The following is a 24,021-nucleotide window of genomic DNA, read 5'->3' as shown; positions in this document are numbered from 1 at the left end:
ACCGCCCTGCGCAGAGCGAAGGAGCAGCCCAGTTGACTAGGTGGTTACAGCTCTTCACACTGTAACCCTTTGCGCTAAGCATGCAGGAGCAAGCATTCCGGCAGGCTGCTTTCTGCAGCTGAGGAGACAACGTTCATAGACTTCCTTTGATTAGGATATGTCACTGTTGTCAGGGCAACTGTTAACGGTGGCGTATCGTATTTTTTCCTCTGTGTTGCGTGCTGAATATTTTAGTGTGCTGTAGCTGGAAGAAGCTTGGGGAAGAGGTGCTGCTGCAGAAAGGAGAAGCTGTGGACTGGGATCTGATTGAACAGGTTAAAGCAGCGAAGAGAGGCATCCAAACCAATGTGCCTTTAATTAGGGCTTTTCTCGAAGGTGGGTGAAATTGCAGGCCCTCTGCTGCCAAGTGGATGTTGATATTTGTCAGCTCTTTGCATACTGCTTACCGATAGGGGATCTATTACAAGTGCTCAAATGAACAGGCAGGTCTGCAGCTAGCTGCTACACAGGCACTGCAGTTGCTTAAATATATATATATATATTGTAATAAGCAAGTGATAGCAGAAACATGCCTGGGGCAGCTACTGCTATCCGACAAGAGAGACTGAAGAAGACAAGTGCAAGGACAAATCCCCCTGGTTTATTCACCATTAATGAAGAAGATGAGCAGCAAAAGAATGGAAATTCCAAAAGACTGAAAGGTATGCCTTAGTGTTCTCTGGAGTACATACTGCGTAGTATACAGCACATTTTGCTAGCTATACTGCATGCAGTCAGGAGTGGTTGTGACCCATCAGTGCAGTTTGTCAATGGATGTTTTCATATTATATTCATTTATGTGTAGCACAATATTAATGATAGATATATTTTTAAATGAGCTGGATTACTGGCCTACCAATTTAATTACTGCTTCTCTTTTGAAATCTTATTTACCAGAAAAATCTGACTTTTTAAAAAGTTATTACTAATCTAATTATCAGATAGAGATTAGGGTTTTATATTATAAAGGTTTAAAATGAATTGCAATGTACCTTTTCTATACAGACCCATAGATTTTTTTTTTTAATGTTCATATTCTGATGAGATGAATGTCTTTTAAAAAAACAGGTTGTTGTAGGCTTGCAGAATAACGAGTGAGACTATAGCAGCTAATGTGGAAGGCAGCCTTGCCAAAGACATATGAAATTTACTGTACTCTAGTTTTTGTACATGTTATGGAAGGCCTTATGACAGAGTGCAGAAAAAAGTGTATTCGAATACTGTAACTTCTGAGAAGTCTACAACCAAAAACGGGGCCTCTCCCATCAAACTATACTTGGTGAGAAAAAAGTCCTTGGTGCTCTTTTTTTTTTTTTTTTTTTTTTAATAGTGGTTGACTATAATAGAGATCTGTCAAGCATTTGTAGCCACCATATCCTGCATCATGTAACATCTTCTGCCAGGATTCCTAAGGTTTAAATTTTGTTAGTGTGGCAGCAATCCTGCATCTTTGAACTGGACTGGAATTTTAAGTTTGCCCTGTCACAATTCAATTCTCTCTGCCTCAAGGGATTCCCTCAATACGTGAAAATTCCTTTTCCCTTATGCAGGAAGCAAATAAAACAATTAGGTGCCAGGGTTTGTTTTGTTTTGGTGTTTCTTTTTTTCTTGCCAAACAAATATCACTTGATAAATATCAGTCACTGTATCTTGAGGGTATCAGATTTTTCCATTCAGCCACACAATTGAAAAGGAGAGCCTAACAGGCAACTATTTAAATATCAGAGTAGGGTTGGGTTGTTTGGAGCTGGACAGTTATTTTCTTGTTCTTGAATGAATAGCTAGTTGGCTTCTAAAAAGTCCACGTTTTTAACTGTGTGTTTTATCGTTTGTAATTTTTCTTGAAGATGGTAAAGAATTCACACAGATCTGAGCTTCACAACAATATAGTATATTGCTAGTCAATGCTAGCACAACAACTGTCAGGGCCTTATATGTATGTAGTTACTTGCTCTACTGTGTGTATGTTTGAACAAGCCCATATATATTCCAGATAGGAACAGTTTTGTTTTTGTTTTTTCTTCAGTATTCTAAGAAGCCAGTTTCATTTCTTATACCCATTTGGAGAGTTTCAGAAGCAATAGTACACAAGGCTCTGTAGTAACAGCTTCCGTGTTTGGTTTGTTTGAATAGCACTTTCTAGTTTTTCAAGATACAGGTTCTTGTCTTCTCCTTGTTTGTGGAGAGGGATGTTTGGTAAGTGTGCCCTTATTCCAAAGCATTTCTATAAGATCTCATTCCATACCTTTTTTGTCAGGATTGATTGCCATTTTTATCTCATTTCCCCCCTTCTCTTGCTTTCTCATTCTCCTCCTCCCTCCCTGTCCTTCATTATTTCTCTCAGAAACAGTGGGGTGAAAAAGGGCCCCATTCATATCTGTGGCTGCTTATATCAGCCAGCAGAGGGGGGCAGAAGGATGTTGCAACTGGCAAGTTCCCACTCCCCCAACTTGCTGAAGTAAAAAGCCTATCAGAGTCTATATCTAAGGAGGGTCTGTTATATTCCAGTTCTGAGTACAGTAAAATGTAAATAAACAAGTTTGTGGGGGTGGGGGGCATAAACAAACAAGTGCATGTGGTCCTGCTCCAGTAGTATAAAATTTATTTTGGCAGCTTACCTGTGAATTTGTTCAGATGCAGTGGGTACATGGTGCATGATATGTGAGAGATTGTTAAAAATATTTTGGAAGAGTAGCTCTTTCTAATTGTTTCTCTGAAGACATAAAATAGCCTTTACTGTTTCTAAAGTAGTTTACAACTCTGTGCGTGTGGGAAGGGAAGGAGTTGGTGGCTGAATCCTTGGTTATATGAAATACAGGCATCCAAGTTTGTGTTCTCCTTCACCTACCTGGTACCAAGCAAGGCCATATCAAAACTCACTAAAGCAGAAACAAAAGGCGCTTGATCAGTCCAGATGTGACTTCCTTTGGTTTTCAGTTACCCATTAATTCTGTCACCATTCTTTTAGTGCAGCTTAATCCCAGTTCTCTCCCTGTTTCATCAGCTATGTGCCCAGCATGCTTGTGCAGCTGCTGAGAATCTTTTCAAGTGCGTAGTAGGTCAATGTCATCTTCTTAATAGGAGATGGGCAAAATAATCTAGTAGGTTTTTTCCATTTCTAATTTCTATAATCAGTGTTGGAGATCTCTTGTATAGCACTTCTCAACCCAGAAGGTCACTCATGGATAGGGTGACCAGGTGTCCGGTTTTCGACCGGAACACCTGGTCGAAAAGGGACCCTGGCGGCTCCGGTCAGCACCGCCAACTGGGCCATTAAAAGTCCGATCAGTGGTGCTTCCCGGCTAAGGCAGGCTAGTCTCTACCTGTTCTGACACCGCGCTGCACCCCAGAAGCGGCCAGCAGGTCTGGCTCCTAAGCGAGGGGGCTCTGGGCGCTGCCCCCGCCCTGAGCACCCACTCTTCTGGGGGGGGGGTGCCTGTAGTTGAGAGCAGCGCACAGAGCCGCCTGGGAGCCGGACCTGCTGCTGGCCACTTCCGGGGCTCAGCACGGTCCACAGTGCCAGGACAGGCAGGAAGCCTGCCTTAGCACCCCCGCTGCACCACTGACCAGGAGCTGCCGGAGGTAAGCCCACACCCCAATCCCCTGCCCCAGCCCTGAGCCCACCCCCACAAACCCAGAGCCCCCTTCTGCACCCCAAACCTCTCATCCCTAGCCCCATCCCAGAGCCTGCACCCCTGCATCCCAGCCTCCTTCCCCAGCCCAGAGCCCCCTCACGCACCCTGAACCCCTCATCCCTGGCACTAATCCAGAGCCTATACCCCCAGTCCAGAGCCCTCACCCCCTCCCGCATCCCAGCCCCCTGCCCCAGCGCAGTGAAAGTGAGTGAGGGTGGGGGAGAGCAAGCCACAGAGGGAGGGGGAATGTAGGGGTAACTGCTGGGGCAGGGCCTCGGGGCAGGGCTAGGGTCTTTGGTTTTGTGCGACCCTACTCGTGGCCCTGGGTTTTTTAGGAAGCAATGCATTTAAAAACTCAGCAGTGTAAATAAGGGTTTTGTAATATCATTATATATTTTAAAATACTTTTGTGTACCGTTCAAGACTTCTCAGTAATATTTAGATTTGTTCAGAATATGATGTCATATGGTAATTGTTACAACCATCTTGGAAAGAATAAATGTTCAATGGAGAATATGAAACAGCTTTTCTCTGTGAGGGTTTCAATGGGTTGACTTCAAAGGTAACTTTCACTGGTGTCCTTGAGTGTCCTTACTTATTGTAATTTGAGAAGAGGTCTGATAGACCTTGAGTTTGCTCTTTTAATGCAAAGTCACATTGAAACAGTTTAGCATGCAATTTTTAATATCTAAGGTATATTGGAAACATGCAAAGGTCCATCCAGTCCGATGTTTCTGCTCTTATATTTCGTTTAATCTGAATCCATTTTTTAATTTTACCCTTTAATGCCCTCCTCCTCCTCTAGAGATAAATGTAGGAATCTCTCTTTTAGGAGAAAGAGAAGGGGCAGTGATTGACTGCTGGTTTACTGGTGTTAGCTACTACTTTTCTCTGCCCTTCTCACACTGTCAGCTAGATAATTGCTGGTTAGAAGGATGAGAAAACTGGGTTCTGTCCTCTGGTCCCTCACTGAGAATTTCCTGTGAATTGCATGTGCTGTGTTCTGTGTTTCTGAAGACTGCAGTGACCTTGGCTGGATTATCTTCTGCAGTTTCTTGCCAGTCAAGATTTTTTCCCCTTTCTTTAGTCTATTTGTTATTGATGTTCTTAATGACTAGTTAATGATCCAGCTACTACAATATGCTCGTTGGAAGCCCTGAATGTTGTGTTTTCACAGGAGAGTCTCATGTCAGGAAGTAGGACTATCACCCCAGAACCATTCAGACACAGCTTTTCCTTCTTTCTTTTTTCTTTTGTTCCGGTGGACTTTGACTGTTTCCTTTGTCTGAAGTTTTCTGTATTTGTGCCCAGGCCATTAGTTAAACAAAGCTAGTTCTAGTAAGATATAAAAACAAAACCTAAGTGAACTCAAATGCATGTCTAACTGGGGGAAGTACTTTTTATTTTAAACTCTGGATTTTCAGTTTGACCTAAAATGTATACAAAAGCAATATAAGAATTAAAGGTGAACTGAATATATAATCGTCTTGTTTTTAAAGAGATGTTTGTACTTAAACAATATATCTGAACAAAGAGTTTTGAACGCTCTCTGTTGTTGTAGTGGCCCTGGTATCCAGGTTCTGTGAAGCTAATCACAATTTTGTATTCGCTAGGAGTTTCCCAGGTGATAAATCTTAGGCACTATTTGCTTTAAAGTTGAAGTCTGAACTTGAATTGGTGTCAGCTTCCTACTGGGATCAGCACATATCTAAAGTGAATCTTAAACTGGAACCATTGTTTCTTCTTTCTGCTAAATATGGAACCGTTGTGTTTTCATTCTGCTAAGTAGCCTTAGAAAATGGTGAACATTAAGCAAGGTGACTCCTGTATGCCCCCTGAAGCATCCCTTTTGACGTTGTTTTTAACTTAGTACTTAAATTCCCAAATTGCCCAGCCATTCCTTTGGATAGAATGCAAGCCCTGAAAGGGTTTTATGTTACAACAACAGTTGTGTTAAATACTATTTCTGAAATAAAGTTTTGCTGGAAGATCTGATTGTCATAATGTCTGGATTCACTTTAGAATGAAGTGACCAGAATTGTGCAAATTTTTTATTATTTGTTTTACTTCTGAAACATTTAAGTGAGCTCAGCTGTAGGTTATGATGTCCTGAAAATGCATCCTTTCAGCTAGAGTTCAGAAAAGGTTGCTTAATCCAGGAATCAATACCTCTAATAAATGTGTATTGTGTGGTATTTGTATCAGGCACACAATGTATACGTACTTACGGTGACATATAGAGTACTGACAGTGCATGCCCAGCTCCCACAGGTATAAGTAGCAGTTTAGATGGGGAGGCTCTGCTTAGAGGAGTTGAGTAGACACACACCTGAACCCTATATACCCTACACAGCTCTCTGTGCCCCAAGTGATGCCTCCCATGTCTACACTGCTATTTTAAGCAGTGTAGCATCCCACTGGCAGAGCCTTCCACTGCAGCGTATAGCTATGCATACCCTACATAGCACCACAAGGGTAGACCAGGCCTGAGACTGTCAGCTCTTTGGAGTGTGAAGTATCCTTTTGTTCTGTGCTTGTACAGCACCTTGCATGATGGGGTCCTGCTCCATGACTGGGGCTCCTGGGCACTACCCCAATACAAATAATAATACACATTTTTTTTTAAGTTTGGTGAATTGCCTGTTTCATTTGCTTATTAATGGTCAAGGAAAAGGAAAGCTACTGATAGCATACTGGAGGCTCACTGGACAAATAAACTCCTTTCAAAAGAATTTACAGTTTTGAAGGGCTTATAGAAGTCTATCTAACGAAGTTGTTTTGTACTGATTATCAATCAGCTTTCCAGCAGTGCTGCTTAGGCTCCAGCTGTATCTGCAAAGAAACCAGATAAAATGGGCACATAACTATTCATTTATAGTGTTATAATTCCCCTAAACCGCCAAGCTTGTGCATGTCTTGTAGGGTTGCCAACTTTCTAACTGCAGAAAACTGAACACCCTGCCCCGCCCCCTGCCCTGCCCCTTCGCCGAGGCTCTGACACCGCTCACTCCATCCCCCCTCCCTCCGTCGCTTGCTCTCCCCAACACTCGCTCATTTTCACCAGGCTGGGGCAGGGGGTTGGGATCGGGGGGGGCTACAGGGTGAGGCTGGAGATGAGGGGTTCGGAGTGCAGGAGGTGGCTCACGGTGGGTAGAGGTGCAGGATGCAGGCTCCGGGTGGCGCTTACCTCAGCCAGCTCCCAGAATTGGCTGGCATGTACCTTCAGCTCCTAGGCGGAGGTGCTGGGGCCTCTGTGCACTGCCCCCAACCCGCAGGTGCAGCTCCCATTAGCCATGGTTCCCGGCCAGTGGAAGCTGCAGAGCCAGTGCTCAGGGTGGTGCCTGTGCTGCAGGTGGGGGCAGTGCGTGGAGCACCTGTGGCTGCCTTTGTGCCTAGGAGCCCGAGGGACATGCCGGCTGCTTCTGGGAGCCACACGGAGCCGGCTGCTGTGGCCAGCCGGCCTTTTAATAGCCCAGTCAGCTGTGCTGACCGGAGCCACCAGGGTCCATTTTTGACTGGGCCTTCTGGCTGAAAACCGGACACCTGGCAACCCTACATGTATAACAAGTATGTCTGGAAAGCCACACACACACCCTTGTTCACCTGGTCATATTCCCTCTACATATCTGACCAGCCTTTTCATGACTTCAATTTAATAAAATATTTGAACAAAAAAGCAGCGTCAGAACTAACACCACCTTTTAAGTGCTGTAGCTGGTATGATGTTGCTTTTTGAAACTGGTAATGTTGGAACCACCTACAAAGTTACATCCATATGTCTGGCACATGTATCCATGCCAGAAACATATGTCAATGTGCTTGTGCCTTAAACTGGAATAAGTAATCATCCAGACATCTACCCTATAGTTTTGAAATGCTTATGGTAAATGAATGAAAATACATCTCCATTAAACTAACAATGAAATCCTCCTTCACCTGCTCGATGATTTAAAACTATTAAGGGAGGGTACCTTTTAATATGCTGAGTGAGTAGAGCTGCTCATTCCAAGGCCAGCTAAATGTGCTTTAGGTCTCTGAACAATAACACTGAGTGTCTCAGTTGTCTTGAAAACAAAACAAAAAAAGGGTCATTTTTTCCCTTTGGTGCATGACAGCGATGTCTCTGATGATCACAGAAAGATTTTTGCATCTGGTGCCTAGATGATAATGTTGCTATGTAATGTTTGTGTTTCAACTGCAGGCTTTATTTTATTCATCCAGAGGTCAGATAGATTTCCTTTAATAATACAACTGCTTATACTTTTAGTCTAATTTTTCTGGAGGTGTTAGGGAAAGGGAGGAATCTCTTGTTACTTGTTAAATTTTGACAGTGGTCTAACATTTAATTTCATTGGGTATTTGTTCCTGTGTGTGTATTGGGGGGGTGGGGAGGGCAGTTTGAAAGAGAAGGGAGTTTAATGCCCTTGAAAGGTGCCAAACCGATTGTCCTGGAAAGTGAAATCTAAGATACACAGAAGAGATATAGCATGGGGTCTGGAAATGTGAGCTTATCCCTCACTGCTGAGTCAATGTGCTTCACCTGAACATGTGGTGACAGTTCAGACTTCATGCTGACTGAGACCTTGAATGTTACGGCAACTTCTAACAGCGGTGCTGTATGCAATGGTGATTTTTGGAATATGATCTAAGGCCACTGGTCTGAGACTTGGAACTCATTTCACACAGGCCATCAAACTACTGTCAAATGTTAAGACACTTGGCTGGTTTGCCAAATGTTATAACATATTGCATGGCACTCACACATTTGGTAGCCCTGCCACCCCTACTTCCATAGATTCATATATCCTAAGGCCAAAAGGGACCATTGTGATAATCATCTCTGACTTCCTGTATAACACAGGCCATAGAACTTCCCCAAAATAATTCCTGTTTGAATTAGAATTTATCTTTTAGAAAAACATCCAATCTTCGTTTTAAAATTGCCAGTGATGGTTATGGTGGCTTCTTTGTGCTTTATTTCCAATTTCTCTAGCTTCAACTTCCAGGCATTGGATCGTGTTATATCTTTCTCTGCTAGACTGAAGAACCCATTATTAAATATTGTTCCCCATGTAGATCCTTACAGACTGTAATCAAGTCACGCTTTAACCTTCTCTTTGTTAGCCTCAAGAAGCTCAATCTATTTAGTTTATCACTATAAGGCATGTTTTCTAATCCTTTAATTGTTCTTTTGGCTCCTCTCTGAAACCTCTGAAACCAATTTATAAGCATCCTTCTGGAACTGTGGACACCAGAACTGGATGCAGTATTCCTTCAGCAGTTGCACCAGTGCCAAATACAGAGGTAAAATTATCTCTCTACTCCTACTCAAGATTCCCAGGTTTATGATTCCAAGGATTGCATTAGCCCTTTTGGTCACAGCGTCTCACTGGGAGGTCATGTTCAACTTGCACACATACAAAATGGGAAATGACTGCCTCGGAAGGAGTAGTGCGGAAAGGGATCTGGGGGTCATAGTGGATCACAAGCTAAATGAGTCAACAGTGTAACACTGTTGCAAAAAAAGCAAACATCATTCTGGGATGTATTAGCAGGAGTATTGTAAGCAAGACATGAGAAGTAATTCTTCCGCTCTACTCCGTGCTGATTATGCCTCAACTGGAGTATTGTGTCCAGTTCTGGGCACCACATTTCAGGAAATATGTGGACAAATTGGAGAAAGTGCAGAGAAGAGCAACAAAAATGATTAAAGGTCTAGAAAACATGACCTCTGAGGGAAGATTGAAAAAAATGTGTTTGTTTAGTTTGGAGAAGAGAAGACTGAGCGGGGACATAACCATTTTCAAGTACATAAAAGGTTGTTACAAGGAAGAGGGATAAAAATTGTTCTTCTTAACCTCTGAGGATAGGACAAGAAGCAATGGGCTTAAATTGCAGCCAGGGCGGTTTCATTTGGACATTAGGAAGTTTTTCCTAACTATCAGAGTGGTTCAGCACTGGAATAAATTGCCTGGGGAAGTTGTGGAATCTCCATCATTGGGGTTTTTTAAGAGCAGGTTGGACAAACACCTGTCAGAGATGGTCTAGATCAGGGGTCCCCAATGCGGTGCCCGCAGGTGCCGCAGTGCCCGCCGGGGCGTCCAAGTGCACCCACGTACTGGCCGGCGGACGAGCATCCGCCGAAATGCCACTGAATTTCGGCGGCATTTTGGCGGCGACGCCTCTGGATGACGCCACTTGTCGGCGGCATTTCGGCGGATGCTCGTCCGCCGCCATGGTCCTCCGTGAAAAAGGTTGGGGACCATTGGTCTAGATAATACTTAGTCCTGCCATGAGTGCAGGGGACTGGACTAGATGACCTCTCGGGGTCCCTTCCAGTTCTATGATTCTGTGATTATCCACTATGACCCCAAAGTCTTTTTCAGAGTCACTGCTTCCCAGAATAGAAACCCCCATCATGTAAGTATGGTCTACATTTTTTGTTTCGAGGGGTATAAATTTACTGACTTAAGACCTACTGTTTGCTTGTGCTCAGCTTACCAAATGATTCAGATTGCTCTGTTATCAGTGACTTATCCTCCTCATTATTTACCACACCTCCATTCTTTGTATCATCTGCAAACATAAAATCATCAATGATAAAGTTTTCTTCCAGGCCATTGATAAAAATGTGTAATAGAATAGGGCTAAGAACCAGTCCCTGCGAGATTAGTAATACACCCACTCAATGATGATTCCCCATTTACAATTAGATTTTAATACCTGTCAGTCAGTTTTTAATCTGTTTATTCAGACAAAGGGGAAAATGAGGGGAAGAGAAAAACTCAGATAATTACCCACAGAATACCCTTTGGCCTATGGGAAAGGTGCATTGAGCTGGGATCCAGGAGACCAAGGTTTCTGGGCTCTCATCTTCTACTGTGTGCCGTTATATCTGTGCAATCCACCATCTTTGTTACTGACCAAGGACTTGTATCCCTACCCGAGGAAGCCAAAAACGTCCATTGTTTTATTAGTAAATATTTAAAACAAAAATCCGAGAATTATTAGAGATATGGGGCCTAAAACTTTCAGACATAAACAACCTCCAGCTATTTTGGGGTAGGAGGAAGCTTGCTCTTGAAAAAAGCTATTTCAAAACTGCCTACACTGCAGAGTTTCTTCCTCTGAAGCAGCTGGTACTGGCCACTACATGAGAGAGGGTACTGGAAACCACTGGTCTGATCCAGTATGGCAATTCCTAAGTTACCTTATTTTTAAAATAAAAACAAAGAGGTTGCACATGGTCACTTCAGGTATAGCTGGGCATATAACACAGTTCTTTAGTACAATGGACCAAGTCAAATCCATTCAGCCACACTGACTGGCTTTCAGAGTGAATGCACTAAATCTATGTACTTGGCTATCCTGTCTGTAATCACTGATCCGTCCACTATATCACATTGCTCACAAGTAGGAAGAGAATCCAAGGGCACCTGGTAACCAGCGTAGTGCTATCTAATGAATAATTGTGGGATCCGCTGTCAAAGTGTGTCTTGTGTCCTCTATCTAGAGGCTGCTTCATATAGATTCTAACAGCCTGCTGCTGTTACATGTTAGGCCTGGTCTGTACTTAAAACTTCTTATACTGGCGTCGCTATATTGGTCAGGGGTGTGAAAAAAACCACACCATCCAGAAATACAGCTATGTCGACAAAACCCCCACTATAGATGTAATTATGCCAGGAGAAATGCTTTTGTCGGCATGTCTAACATGTTTGGGGAGATTGTGCTCCTGCACTGGCAGAAAAACTCCTTCTGTTGGCATATGCTGAATCTACACTAGGGGAGTATGTTGGCATAGGCTCTCTAATATAGACAAAGCCTTAGTTTTTTAGCTCAAGTGGAAGAGTTCTGTGCTGTTGATCTGAAAGCCCTGGGTTCAAACTCTTCTGATCACCCACATGTGGAAAAATAGTATGTGATCATAACACTGGTCTACAATTTTTGAGAAGTCGTCTGCTTCAGAGATAAAATGTGCTATTTATTATGTATTTTGATGTGCTGAATTCAAATATGACAATTAAAACAACTGATTGGCTACTGTTTCTAAGATATTTAAGTTTTTACATTTTATGTCTATGTATATTGTGTAGATAGTAGAGTTTTAATCATAAATTGTAAACCTAGGTCTTTTCATGTGTTTATGGTTGCTTTACATGATAATATTTCACCTGTCCTGTTTATGTAACACTTTAAAAATCAGCAAAAGGGTTATATAAAGGTGATAGGCTTTCTTAACCATAGTGGTTATACTGCGCTTTTGTGATGCAAAAGTCACTTCACCACAAACATAGCAGAAGTTATCTGCACTGTTCACACAAGTACGAGGCATCTCTGCTCACTTTGGCTAAACAGAAATGTGTCCCTTTGCAAAATCAAACACTGACAAATAAGAGAGCACGACACTGTATGATTTCTAGAGCTGATATAGGGCAATTTGTTCAGCAGAGTGATGTAAGCTTAGTTATGATTGCATCATCCATGACTTCTAGGAATAACATGATGCAATTCATATCATGTATGACGCAATACCAGCTTCAGATTGCATCATTCAGTGTTTTGCCTAAAAAGCAAGTACTGTCCAAACCCAGTCATAGATTTATTCATAGATCCAGTCAAAGATGTATTTTAGTCATTTCTGGTTTAAATTGAGATCCCTTCCCTTTATAACTCACTTATCCTCCGCCATTCCCAAGTCAAGGGTCGTATATACTGACCCAACAGCATATCTTGAAAACTAGAGCCAATCAACAATTTTAAGCATCATTTTCGTTCTCAGTGACCCAGACTTAGTAAAGTTTGACTACATTTATTTCAGAAGCATTTTGGCTGTAGAGCAGCGTAATTAGAGTGTGTTGTAAAGTAAGGGGGCAGAATTGAAGTTGGACAGGTAACTTTCTTTTGGCATTTGCTAACATTTGAGTCCTTTACTTTACAACACTGATGTTCTTTTAACTTTGTTTTAAGGTTGTTGTTTTTTTATAATTTAATACATATGTATCTGTAAGACACCCCCCCCCCCTTAAGTTTAAGTTATCATGAGGATTTGGAATAATTGTAATTACTGAAATGATTTTATATTGCAAAGCATTAATATAGAAGTGACTTTGGATGTTTTAATATTAGTTTTATTGTTGTATTTTTATCATTTGTATCTTGGTTAATGGGAGCTGTCCCTTTAAGAACAGAGTAGGACAAGTGTGCTTGTAGAAGATGAGAACAGAAGATGGGAGATCTTGCCTAAGAGAGAGGATGACCCTGTCTATGTAAATTTCAAAGAGGTGTGAACTTGATTTAATAAACTTCACTTCCAAGAAAGCAAGTGTTTTTCTTGGAAGGTGTGATATCAGTACTTATTGCAGGACTGAATGCCTCAGAACAGGGGTAGGCAACCTATGGCACGCGTGCCAAAGGCGGCACGTGAGCTGATTTTCAGTGGTACTCAACACTGCCCGGGTCCTGGCCGCCGGTCTGGGGGGCTCTGCATTTTAATTTAATTTTAAATGAAGCTTCTTAAAAGAGACCTTCTAAAAACATTAAAATGTATTACTGGCATGTGAAACCTTAAATTAGATTGAATAAATGAAGACTTGGCACACCACTTCTGAAACGCTGCCGACCCCTGCCTCAGAATGTTGCTGGTGATCTAAAGAGTCTGCTCTGTGAATCGCTTTTGTAATCTTTCGTTGTTTTAAATTATTTTCTTTAGAAATTCTAAATTAGGAAATTAATACTATAGAAAAAGCATTTATGCTATAGAAATGGCTCCCAAGTGATTTTAAGATCTTACTGCACTATTTTCTTATGTCTCTTGTTTGAGATCTGTCTTTCAAAGTATAAATCAGATAAGTGGTGGGTATTGTAGTCTAGATCCCAAACTATGTCTTCACTTTCAGAGAAGCTGATGTTTTTGCTAAAATGATCAGCAGTGAAATAGCTAACAATATTGACACTTAAATTCACTGCAGTTGGTTCCAGAGTCAACACCCCATTGAGATAAATAGGGGTAGTTTTAGTCTCTTAGAGCTTGTCTGCACTACAATACAACCATGTCAGAGAGCCAAGTTATAACACAGCTCTGCTTTGTGGTGTAGACAGGACCTTAACTGTGTTCCATAGCTAGGCAAAGTTTTACCAAATGGGAGTATATTGTAACTGGGTCCCCTGACATGGTTATATTTGAAGTGTTGGCAGGGCCTCAAAACTATTGTTCCTGTTTGCAGACTCACTCAGGAAGCACTGCATCACTTTACATTCAGGCTATCTTCACCACTGGAAGATTGCAAACTTAAAAAAAAAAAAAAATCTCTAGAACCTGATGGGATTATCTGAGGAGTGCCGGTCTGCACTCACTTTTACCTCTGATTGAGAGAAGATAATTACGGGGCCCTATTCTTCATGTAAGCCAGGAGGATCCATGCAATAAAGCCATTCTTCATTCCACCTTAACACACGTATACGTACACTGCTTACTCAGCTATCCACAAAGTCCCTTTTGTACCTTTTTATTTTTAAATATGATCTCCACCTCACATTTTAGTATAACTTGTTTTTCTGGTATTTATGAATTAAGAGTTCTAAGTAAAAGGAACTCAGGAATGGTTATTCATGACATTTTCACACACCTCTAAGGGAGAATACCTGCAATTTTGAATAACTCCTCTTTAATAATTCTTTAGTTCAGGGCAATACAAACTTTCCCCAACTGAAGACCCCAGTAGCAGCTTGCCAGGAGAATGAGTGCCATACCTATTTTTCATAAAATGGAGCAGATTGCAGCTACCCATTCAGTATGAAGGTATATCCCCCAATCTGCTAAAGTTGCAAGCATGCAATAATCTACTATCATCCAAGCAGCCTTCCACTTGAATGGAGTTGGAGAACCACATGCTGAGAACTGCAGTGTCTGAGAGCCAAACCTGTATATGAAAGATGAGAGATACCATGGGCTGTGTTTTCACTGCTCTTTTACTAATTAAAGGTCAGAAATAAAATTAAAGGTTTCTAAAACTTGAGTGCCCACATTTCATCACTCAGGGTATGTTTACACCACAGCAGGGGGCACAGGATGTGATTACAGCATGTGTAGACAGCTGTGGCAATGTAGACTTTAGCACAGGTTGTATAAACCCACCTGGGACCTGGAGTATGTACTTGGGCAGCTAGCTCTCCCATGCTGAAGACTGTGCTCCTGTGCGCTTCCCACTGTTGGTACCTGAGCTAGCTAGATTAAAGCTATCTCAGGTATATCTACACTTGTTACAGTCACACCCCTGATTGCAGTATAAATATACCCTCAGAGGGCAGATAATTAATCATTCAAAGAACAGGCATTTTTAGCAGTTCTTCAATGGAGATTCTAATTAAACTGCAGTTCATAAGTCCTTGCTCTCTTTACCATGTGATCTCATCAATTTAAAGGTTTGTTTATGACAGCAATTGAACATCTGAATGAGTTATTAATACAGATTTAAGAAGCAATCCAGTGCACAGTAGGTGTAAATTAATCAATCTCTTAATTAAAATCCATGCAAAATTTTATAAAGTAGTATGCAGGAAATTTGTATTTTCTTTATGCAGTATTTGTTTTGAAGAAGAGGCACACGAATGATTATAGCTTTACAGCTACTTGTAAACAGCCAACTCATGATTTGGTTGGACTAAGCCAGGGTTCATGTGACTGTGCCCCATATATACAGAGTTCATTACAGGCTGGCCAGATCATCAAACTCTGATTCAGAAGACAGAAATTATTGCAGCTAGTTAGGGAGTCCAGGCCACATCAGCAGAATGCTACACTGTCATGTCAGTGCTGGCACAGACCTGTAGCTGCCTCGATTTATGCACATCTTTGGTATAATTACTCAGTTATTTCAGGCTGTAATAATGCCATCTGCTGCTACAAATGGAATGACAATTCGATAAGATTTTCTCTCTAACATAAAAATCTAGCCAGGAAACCTCTTAAAAAAACCTTAAGGGTAAATCTTTGGTTCCTCCCTTTTATTCTGCGCCAACAAATTTCTTCCAGTAATATCAGTGCTGTTAAAGCCTCCTTATACATTGAACAGCATGAACCTCCGTTGTACAGCTGTGATAAATGAGTTGAAAACTGTTGGGTCAGTTATTGTCTTCATGGGAGTGGTAAACAGAAATACTGAATTTGTTTCAAATTTTAGCGCTACCCTTTCTCTCTTTTGTTCTGCCTCACCGTTGGGGGAAACTGACATCTGCAAAATAGCTACTATTCAGTTTTTGTAAGTAAAAGTTAATTAAAAGAAACGCTGCCACATCTCAAGTGTTAATGAACACACAGCTAGGCTGCAGGGAAAGCAGCAGTTTTCCTTTGGACGGCATAATGGATTTGAGTTCAAGCATGGGACTTTATGGGAAACTGTTACTTCCCCTCTGCGTCTGCCCCGGCTTTATCTTCTATTAAGATTATTAAGGAAAATCGACAACCACAGGGGTGAGAACTGAATTTAAAGATGGTTAAATAATAATTATAGTGAATGGCAGTTGTTCAAAGTGGAAAACAGTTAATTGGCAGGGCATTTTTGGGCATGTGTATTTGAGGCCACTGCTATTAAACAGGCTTACATGCCTCTTGAAGGAGGAAGTGGAATTTGATGAAGTCTGTTGATATCTCTAAACTATTTGTAAGTGAAAAATACAAAGCATAGAAGATTGAGAAACCCCTAGCTGGACTTCAACATTTTCAGAGACTGGGAGGTACAATGCAGATTAAATTCATACTGAGATGAGGGCAGGTAATTGGCAACAACAACAACAAAAATCTCGTCTAGGCTGCCTGGGCTCTGAGGTTTGCGGGTGTGGATAGTATGATGAAATAAAGATTAGCATTAAACCTAATTAACATTTAAAAAAAATACCACCAGCAGAAAAATTTCCCATTGTCTGTTGAGGGAGGGAGCAGAGCAACAGAAGTTTGCGGAAGTGTATACGATTTTTGAGTGCTGATTAAAGTTTCAGCCTGTTTGCTAGGAATGTGATCGCCAATGCAGTACCAATAGTTCAAACCATTGCATCTAATTAGCTAAGGTCTAAATTTCCCCATCTTCTCCCCCTTTCGAACACTCACAACATCTTCAAGCGTGTTAAGCATGCTTGCAGGGTGAATTTTGCATTGCCAAGTTTCAGAAGAGTGTCTTTCCGTTTAAATATAACTCCCCTGAAAAAGCAGGGTTTATTGTGGAACGGTTGGCAGAACTTTATTCGTGCTGATGTAATTCAGCGTAGAAAGCTACTGTCTTTTGCTTCTGAATTCTGCTTCAGGAAGCTTGCCAGAGAGTTTTTGGAAATGCAGGTTTATCCAGTTACCTGCCGTTGACGTGCGGAAAAGCAATGCACGTTACGCATAGCTCCATAAACAGATACTGGGTCCATTTGCCTCTCTTTTACAAGTGTATTACATCATTGTTTGCTGTTTGATTTATACAGTGATAAAAGTTCTGCCACTGAAATCAGGACAGTGTATGTTATGATATAATTCATTATTCAAATTGTACCTAAACAGCATAGTACCAAGATGGATTTAATTATAAATTACTAATTTTTACAACAGTTGTGCACAGACCACTTCTGCATATACTGATTACATAACTCTCTAATACACTATTTGTGAATCTATCTAAATCTGAATTGTGAGGTAGATGTGTGTGTGTTTGTAGTGTATAAATATCTATTTTTATAACATTCAGTTCTGTAAACACAGAATATCTGTTTACACATGGGAAGCCCTGCCCAGTTGGACACTCCGATATGCACCTTTAACTTCCTAGACTATTTGTGGAGAGATTGAAATAGACATCTCTTACCTTGCATACAAATTAGAACTGAACTTGACACTTGTGTTAAAGTGATGTTGGATGCTGAGGATGCCATTGCAGCAAAACAGTAAAGAGGCTACTGGAAAACAAATCATGTGACTTTCTTGTGTCTTACTTTTCCTCTGGAGGTGTAACTCCCACTAGTTTGTTGAAAAATATTAAATATAGAATATATTCATACTACCTTTTAAAGTATACAGTACACTCCAGGACACCCTGGATAGTGCGATTTTTTAACTTTTTGCTCATTCACTTTTTTCTTTTAGCAAAATACATTGCGTATTTTCCTTGCTTTGTCTCTTCTTTTGCTGGAGGGAGTGGAAGGAAGAGTAAAGTGTTTTTTTTTGTTTTTTTTGTTTTAATTAAATTAAATTAATGGAGATATCCTATCTCCTAGAACTGGAAGGGACCTTGAAAGGTCATCGAGTCCAGCCCCCTGCCTTCACTAGCAGGACCAAGTACTGATTTTTGCCTCAGATCCCTAAGTGGCCCCCTCAAGGATTGAACTCACAACCCTGGGTTTAGCAGGCCAATGCTCAAACCACTGAGCTATCCCTTTTGAAGAAGCATTTGAAGAAATGCTTCTCCATTCCTCTAGCTACATTATCACTGTGCGTTTAGCTGCCGGCAGAATTGCATAATAAAAAAAGGACAGCAATATCCAGCTGCAGAGTGATATATTGTCAGTGAATCCGTGCTGCAAACCTACAGTCTAATACCACACCATTGTGTCTTTTTAGTAGGAACTCATAGTTCCCCACACTGTTGTGTCTTTTCTGAAATCATTCCTCAATATATTATTTACTTTCTGGAGCAGGGTTATCTTTCACCCTCTTATTCTACAGTTTAAGTAACAAACAAAAGGGCCAGCAACCATCTATATTATGAGAGTTTTCCTCTTCCTCCTCATTCCTATGAGATACAGTGAAACTGAGGACCAAGACTCCTAGGCAAATTCAAGTCTCACATAGCCAGTGTAACTGAGGTTTTCAAAGTATCCAAGGTTTCTTGGACAAACATAGTCTGACTTTTCTCCTGGTCCCTTGGGTGCTCACTTAAGATGAGTATTTCACTATGTATCTGCTTTTTACTATACCCGTCCTTGCAGATTTTCTTAGTTCAGTGTACCTGTGCAATGATAACCCTTCAGTGGCTCATAAAAGGTATTAAGATTCTTGAACAAGCTGACCATTTTCCTCCTCTTTCCTGATAAGGAGGCCAACATCTTCATGATGTTGTATTCAGTATCTTCATAAATTATTTGGATAATGGCAGAAAATACACCTGTAACATTTGCAGATGATACCAAGCTGAGAGGTGTCACAAGTACTTTGCAGGACAGGATTAAATTAAAAATGATCTTGACAAACAGGAGAAATGGTCTGAAATAAATAGGATGCAATTCAGTGAGGACAAATGCAAAGTACTCCATTTAGGAAGGAACAATCAGCTGCACACATACAAAATGGGAAATGACTGCCTAGGAAGGAGTACTGCAGAAAAAGATCTGCAGGTTACAGTGGATCACAAACTAAATGTGAGTCACCAATGTAATACTGTTGCAAGAAAAGCGAACATCATTCTGGGATGTATTAGCAGGAATGTTGTAAGCAAGACACAAGAAGCAATTATTCCGCTCTACTCAAAACTGATAAAACCTCAATTGGAGTATTGTGTCCAGTTCTGGGCACCACACATCGGGAAAGATGTGAACAAATTGGAGAAAGTCCAGAGGAGAGCAACAAAAATTATTAAAGGTCTAAAAAACATGACCTATAAGGGAAGACTTGAAAAACTGGGTTGGATTAGTCTGGAGAAGAGAAGACTGAGAAGGGGACATGATAGCAGTCTTCAAGTACATAAAGGCTGTTATTAAGAGGAGAGTGATTTATTGTTCCCCTTATCACTGAACAGGACAAGAGTAATGGGCTTAAATTGCAGCAAGGGCTATGTTAGATAAAACTTCCTATCAGGGTAGTTGAACACTGGAACAAATTGCCTAGGGAGGTTGTGGAATCTCTGTCATTGGAGTTTTTTAAGAACATGTTAGACAAACACCTGTCAGAGAGAGTCTAGATTATACTTAGTTCTGCCTCAATTTGGGGGATTGGACAAGAGGACCTATCAAGGTCCGTTCCAGTAGAACATTTCTATGATACTTCTAGTTTCTGTTGACGTAAGGACAGGAAGTTCTATATTGGCTTATGAATCCAGTCCCCAGCTATGGTTTCACTAAGGTGCATGTAACCTCCACAAAAAACGATCCTATCATGGCCTTACTGCACATAGTTCAGAGGAGATAGAGGCATCTGATTTCTTAATTCCTAACTGCCACCAGTTCCCGTCAATGGTGATTGACAACGTATATTTAGATATTTTAAAATTATTATTGCTATTGCAGGGTCTCTGGCATTGGAAGACAATATCATCTAAGATTTTGAAAAGAATATGCTAACCCTAAAATTTAATTCAAGGATAACTACATTTAATGCCAGTAGAAAGTTCTCAGACAGTTTGTCTCAAAGTCAATGAAACTGTTATGAATAAAACAATTTAACTAGACTGAGTGTACCCACTGATTTCAGTGGGTTTACACTGGAGATTAATTTGGCCTAGCTTGTCTGAGTAAACAATTAAATTAGCACCTACATGAAAAAGCCAGTAATCAAATGATTCTTGTTCCTTGGATGCACGACACTAAAGCCTACTACAAACACAGCTGAATCTAGATCACTGCTTTTTCTTCATTATACCATTTTTCTGCATTCAATGTATTACTCACATTTCACAAACTAAAATGTTATGCGACTTGAAGTGTGGCGTTTTCCAACAAACCTCCATTATCCCCCTCTGCCAGAAGCACAGGAGACACTGGATGTGGTTTAATTAGGCCGCAACTTATTCTTAAATGTCTGGGAGTACCCGGCAGATAAAAGTGTATAGCGCAGGTAATTCCATAATCATTTTAATATATAACCGGGGGCCTTCCGTCAGCCCTCTTACCCATCCTGGTCCCTAGCTTACTCGCTGCTGGGACCTCACCATCCCTCCCTTTGAATGAGGGTTAAGGAAGGACTATAAAGGAAGAAGGTGGCTCCCTGCCGTTCCAGTCATAGGAATCTCCCCCCCCCCCCCCCATTTCCTCTCCTTTAGAGAATACCTCCTTTGTATCTTTTACCAATCCATTTTACCTGGTCACTGTCCTTTCTCTACAGCGTACATGCAGCAGACGTTTACATAACAAGTTGCGACACCATAGCCTAACTCCCGTTTCTTGTTCTCCCCAGCAAAGCCCCCCATCCCACCCAGAACCTGCTGTGGGGAAGGCGAAACCCCCCACACTTTGACTTGACCAATCTGGCGGTGAAGGAAAAAATCCTTTCCAGCCCCCTGAGAAAGGAGCGGTTAGTGCAGTGCCCACAGTGGATTCTGACAAAACCCAGTATTTAACCATTTCTGTGGGTGGGAGTGTGCTGCTCCACCTGGTCCAGGTAAAAGAGAGCTTTTCCTGCACCGGCATGGACCTATATAGTCCCGCCCTCTCTTCTGTTCATCTCGGGGAGGATGGCTCGACATCCCCACACTGACCTGCTCTGCCATGGCAATTAAAAGTCACTTCTTGGCTCTCTAGCCGTTAAAGGGGCAGACACCTTTTCCAACAAGCCAGATAACAGACCCCGCTGCTTAATGTGGGGTGAGGTCGTTATCCAAACAGAACAGGATACAGTCAATTAAGATGGAGGTATTATGCTGTGGTGGCTAGGTAGTGACTCTGACAGCATGACAGGTAGCTTGCTTCAGTCTTTCCTGAAAAAGGTAGTAAAAGAAGGATTAATGCAGTATCAAGTGATGAGGAAAAAAGGGAGAGGTCACAATGCAAAATCAGGAAAGGACATGTTAAAGAATCCTACCAGTATGTAACTTGAACATACTCAGATCAGCGCAGCTTGATGTAAGTAACAATATCAAGTTTACCCTGACTCTTTTTTTGAGAGAGACACACTGGGGCAGAATTAAAACCCATTGCTGTTGTTTTTTGAGAACTAATGCAGGGAAGGTGAAATCCCAGAGGATTAGAAAAGGAGAAATATGAACTATTTTTAAGAAAGGTAGAGGAGAAAACCAAGAGCATTACAGATCTTTATGTTCAGCTTTTGGTAATAACAAGATACTGAACAATAGCTTGCAAGTGCCCAGAGAAAATAAAAAATTGTGCTAGAGAGTCAATAACGTGGGTTTCTCAGAAATTCTCTGACAGGGATAACAAGTATAGTGAATAAATGTAGTACATAGTAGGGAGAATCCTAAAGTCCTAGCTCAGGGATTTACCATGAGAACTGTCTCTCTATAAAATAAAATTAACATACTTTTTTACATTCTGTACGTTCCAAAATGTTCATGCTGTAAAAAGAACTTTGTCTTTGACCTAATCTATATGTAGTAGTCTGTTAGTGGGTTTTAAAGCAGTGTCACATAGAATTTTTGAAATTGTTTGAATTTCTTTTAAAACATATCAGAATACTGTAGGCACACTACTGTATGTTGTAAATGCCACTTTCGTCCTGTCCCAATTAGCCCAGAAAGTTGCAAATACTGATTGCAATTCACTGAGAATCTTCCCACAATCTGTTCCATTCAAACCAGACATTATAATATGTAATACAATGTGGTACACATGGATAGATGGTACAGGGTTTTTTAAAGCAATGGAAGCTGAATCTCTTTTGATTAGACATGTTTCTGCTGTATAAGTTCTTTGGGCTGTTGTTTCTCTTCAGAGCCCAGGGATGCCCATATGCATCGCTTTGTTTTTGTTGTTCATGTGTCAACTGATATAACTCTGCTCCTGCTGTTCCCAGAAGCTTTTTGAAAGTTGGAGTTTGCCTTGGGTGCAGTACTTCCGTTCCTATCCTATGCAGTACAATTAGCTACGCACTTGAGTAGGACAGTGGAAAGCAAAAATTGCCTGCTGATGCTGCAGAATATTCCCCTTCTTCTAGATTTTTCTCTTGCAGAACTAGCCATTATTTTTACAGGTTGAAATAAAAGTGTATTGCAAGGTGTCTAAGAGATCTGCTACTATTTGTGAACTGGGTATTTGAGGGGGGAAATGGATAGAGACACAGTTTTTCTTTTCAAATGGAACAGACTAGGAAGATTATAAATGAATAAAGGGATTGTTCCTGAAAAAGGACAGTTGGCGTGTATGCCAGTTGTTATGGTTAATGGAGAATGCAATTGTTTGCTTCATGTTTGTATTTTTTAACTCTCAAGTACGTACATAGTGTGTACAGGGACATTTCAGGTTCTTTAGATGATGACTCTAGACCCTGCTCGTTTTCCATCAAAAAGTCAAATATTTTCCATCTGAGTGGGAGAAACCTAGCAAGACTGGTAGCAACTAGCATGGTATTCAGCTGTAGATTTTTGTCACTTTCTCAGCCAAATAAACACAGTAGGAAAGGCATCCAGTGGTATCCATAGAAGCCAGCATGTTAAACACTTGAGCACTCCAGGTCATTGACACTTCAAGAGAAATTGATTTCAAAACCTTGTCACAACTTCTTTAGAAGGATTTTTTTTTAACAAAGTTTCTGTAAACGTGGTGTGTAATCTGTTATAAATGTATTTCAAAGACAATGGTTTGACGAGCATTGAAGAATTTAAGGTAGCTTATGGAAAAGTTGCAGTTGAAAAGTTTAATTACACTGCCTTCTGAGCTACTGTCAGTGCTTTGCACAATTGTAATCCACTCCTTTATAGTTACAGCTAATGAAAACTCTGCACTGTAAGTTTTGGGTTTTAAGAAGAGGTGCTGTACTTTAGTGGTACAAATTACAAAAATTAGATTGCTGTACGAAGATGCATGGTAGGTCTTGCTCAAATCCAATACAAAGACTGGACCAAAATGGTCCCTATTGTAACTCTTGAGAAGCAAATGGAGTTAAATGAAGGATGGATTTGGATTTCTGCATTTAACCCTAGAGCAATATCCCATCTTTTGTAATAGATTGAAAGCATCCATTACCCTTCTGCTTCAGTTCTTTTTAACCTTAGCCATTGAATTGTGTTTCAACATGAATAATAATTGTGCTTACTGGGGTAACTTGTACTTAAGGGGAAGGGGCCATATAGAATCACTTTGAAAGAATAAACCAGTCATTGTGGTTTGGAACTTTGGGTACGTCTACACTTATCTCCGGGTCCGACGGCAGGCAATCGATGTTCTGGGATCGATTTATCGCGTCTTGTCTAGACGCGATAAATCGATCCCGGATCGATCCCGGAAGTGCTCGCTGTCGACGCCGGTACTCCAGCTCGGCGAGAGGAGTATGCGGCATCGACGGGGGAGCCTGCCTGCAGCGTCTGGACCCGCGGTAAGTTCGGACTAAGGTACTTCGAATTCAGCTACGTTATTAACGTAGCTGAATTTGCGTACCTTAGACCGAAGTGGGGGGGTAGTGGGGACCAGGCCATTAAAATGCCCTTGAAGA

At 41.2% G+C, this 24,021-nt stretch overlaps 1 protein-coding gene across 1 annotated transcript in view; it reads left to right on the top strand.

The window, feature by feature from the left end:
* Positions 1 to 568: 568 nt before the first annotated feature.
* Positions 569 to 24,021, top strand: part of MAP7 (microtubule associated protein 7) — a 187,082-nt gene continuing 163,629 nt past the window's right edge. The window contains exon 1 of the mRNA XM_065401434.1: positions 569 to 701. Coding sequence (XP_065257506.1) covers positions 569 to 701 — 133 coding nt within the window. The remainder of the gene's footprint in view (positions 702 to 24,021) is intronic.

Source organism: Emys orbicularis, chromosome 3 (assembly GCF_028017835.1).
Source record: "Emys orbicularis isolate rEmyOrb1 chromosome 3, rEmyOrb1.hap1, whole genome shotgun sequence".
Taxonomy (NCBI): domain Eukaryota; kingdom Metazoa; phylum Chordata; order Testudines; family Emydidae; genus Emys; species Emys orbicularis.
Note: the sequence above shows the minus strand (reverse complement) of the source record. Positions and strands in the feature narration are given on the sequence as shown.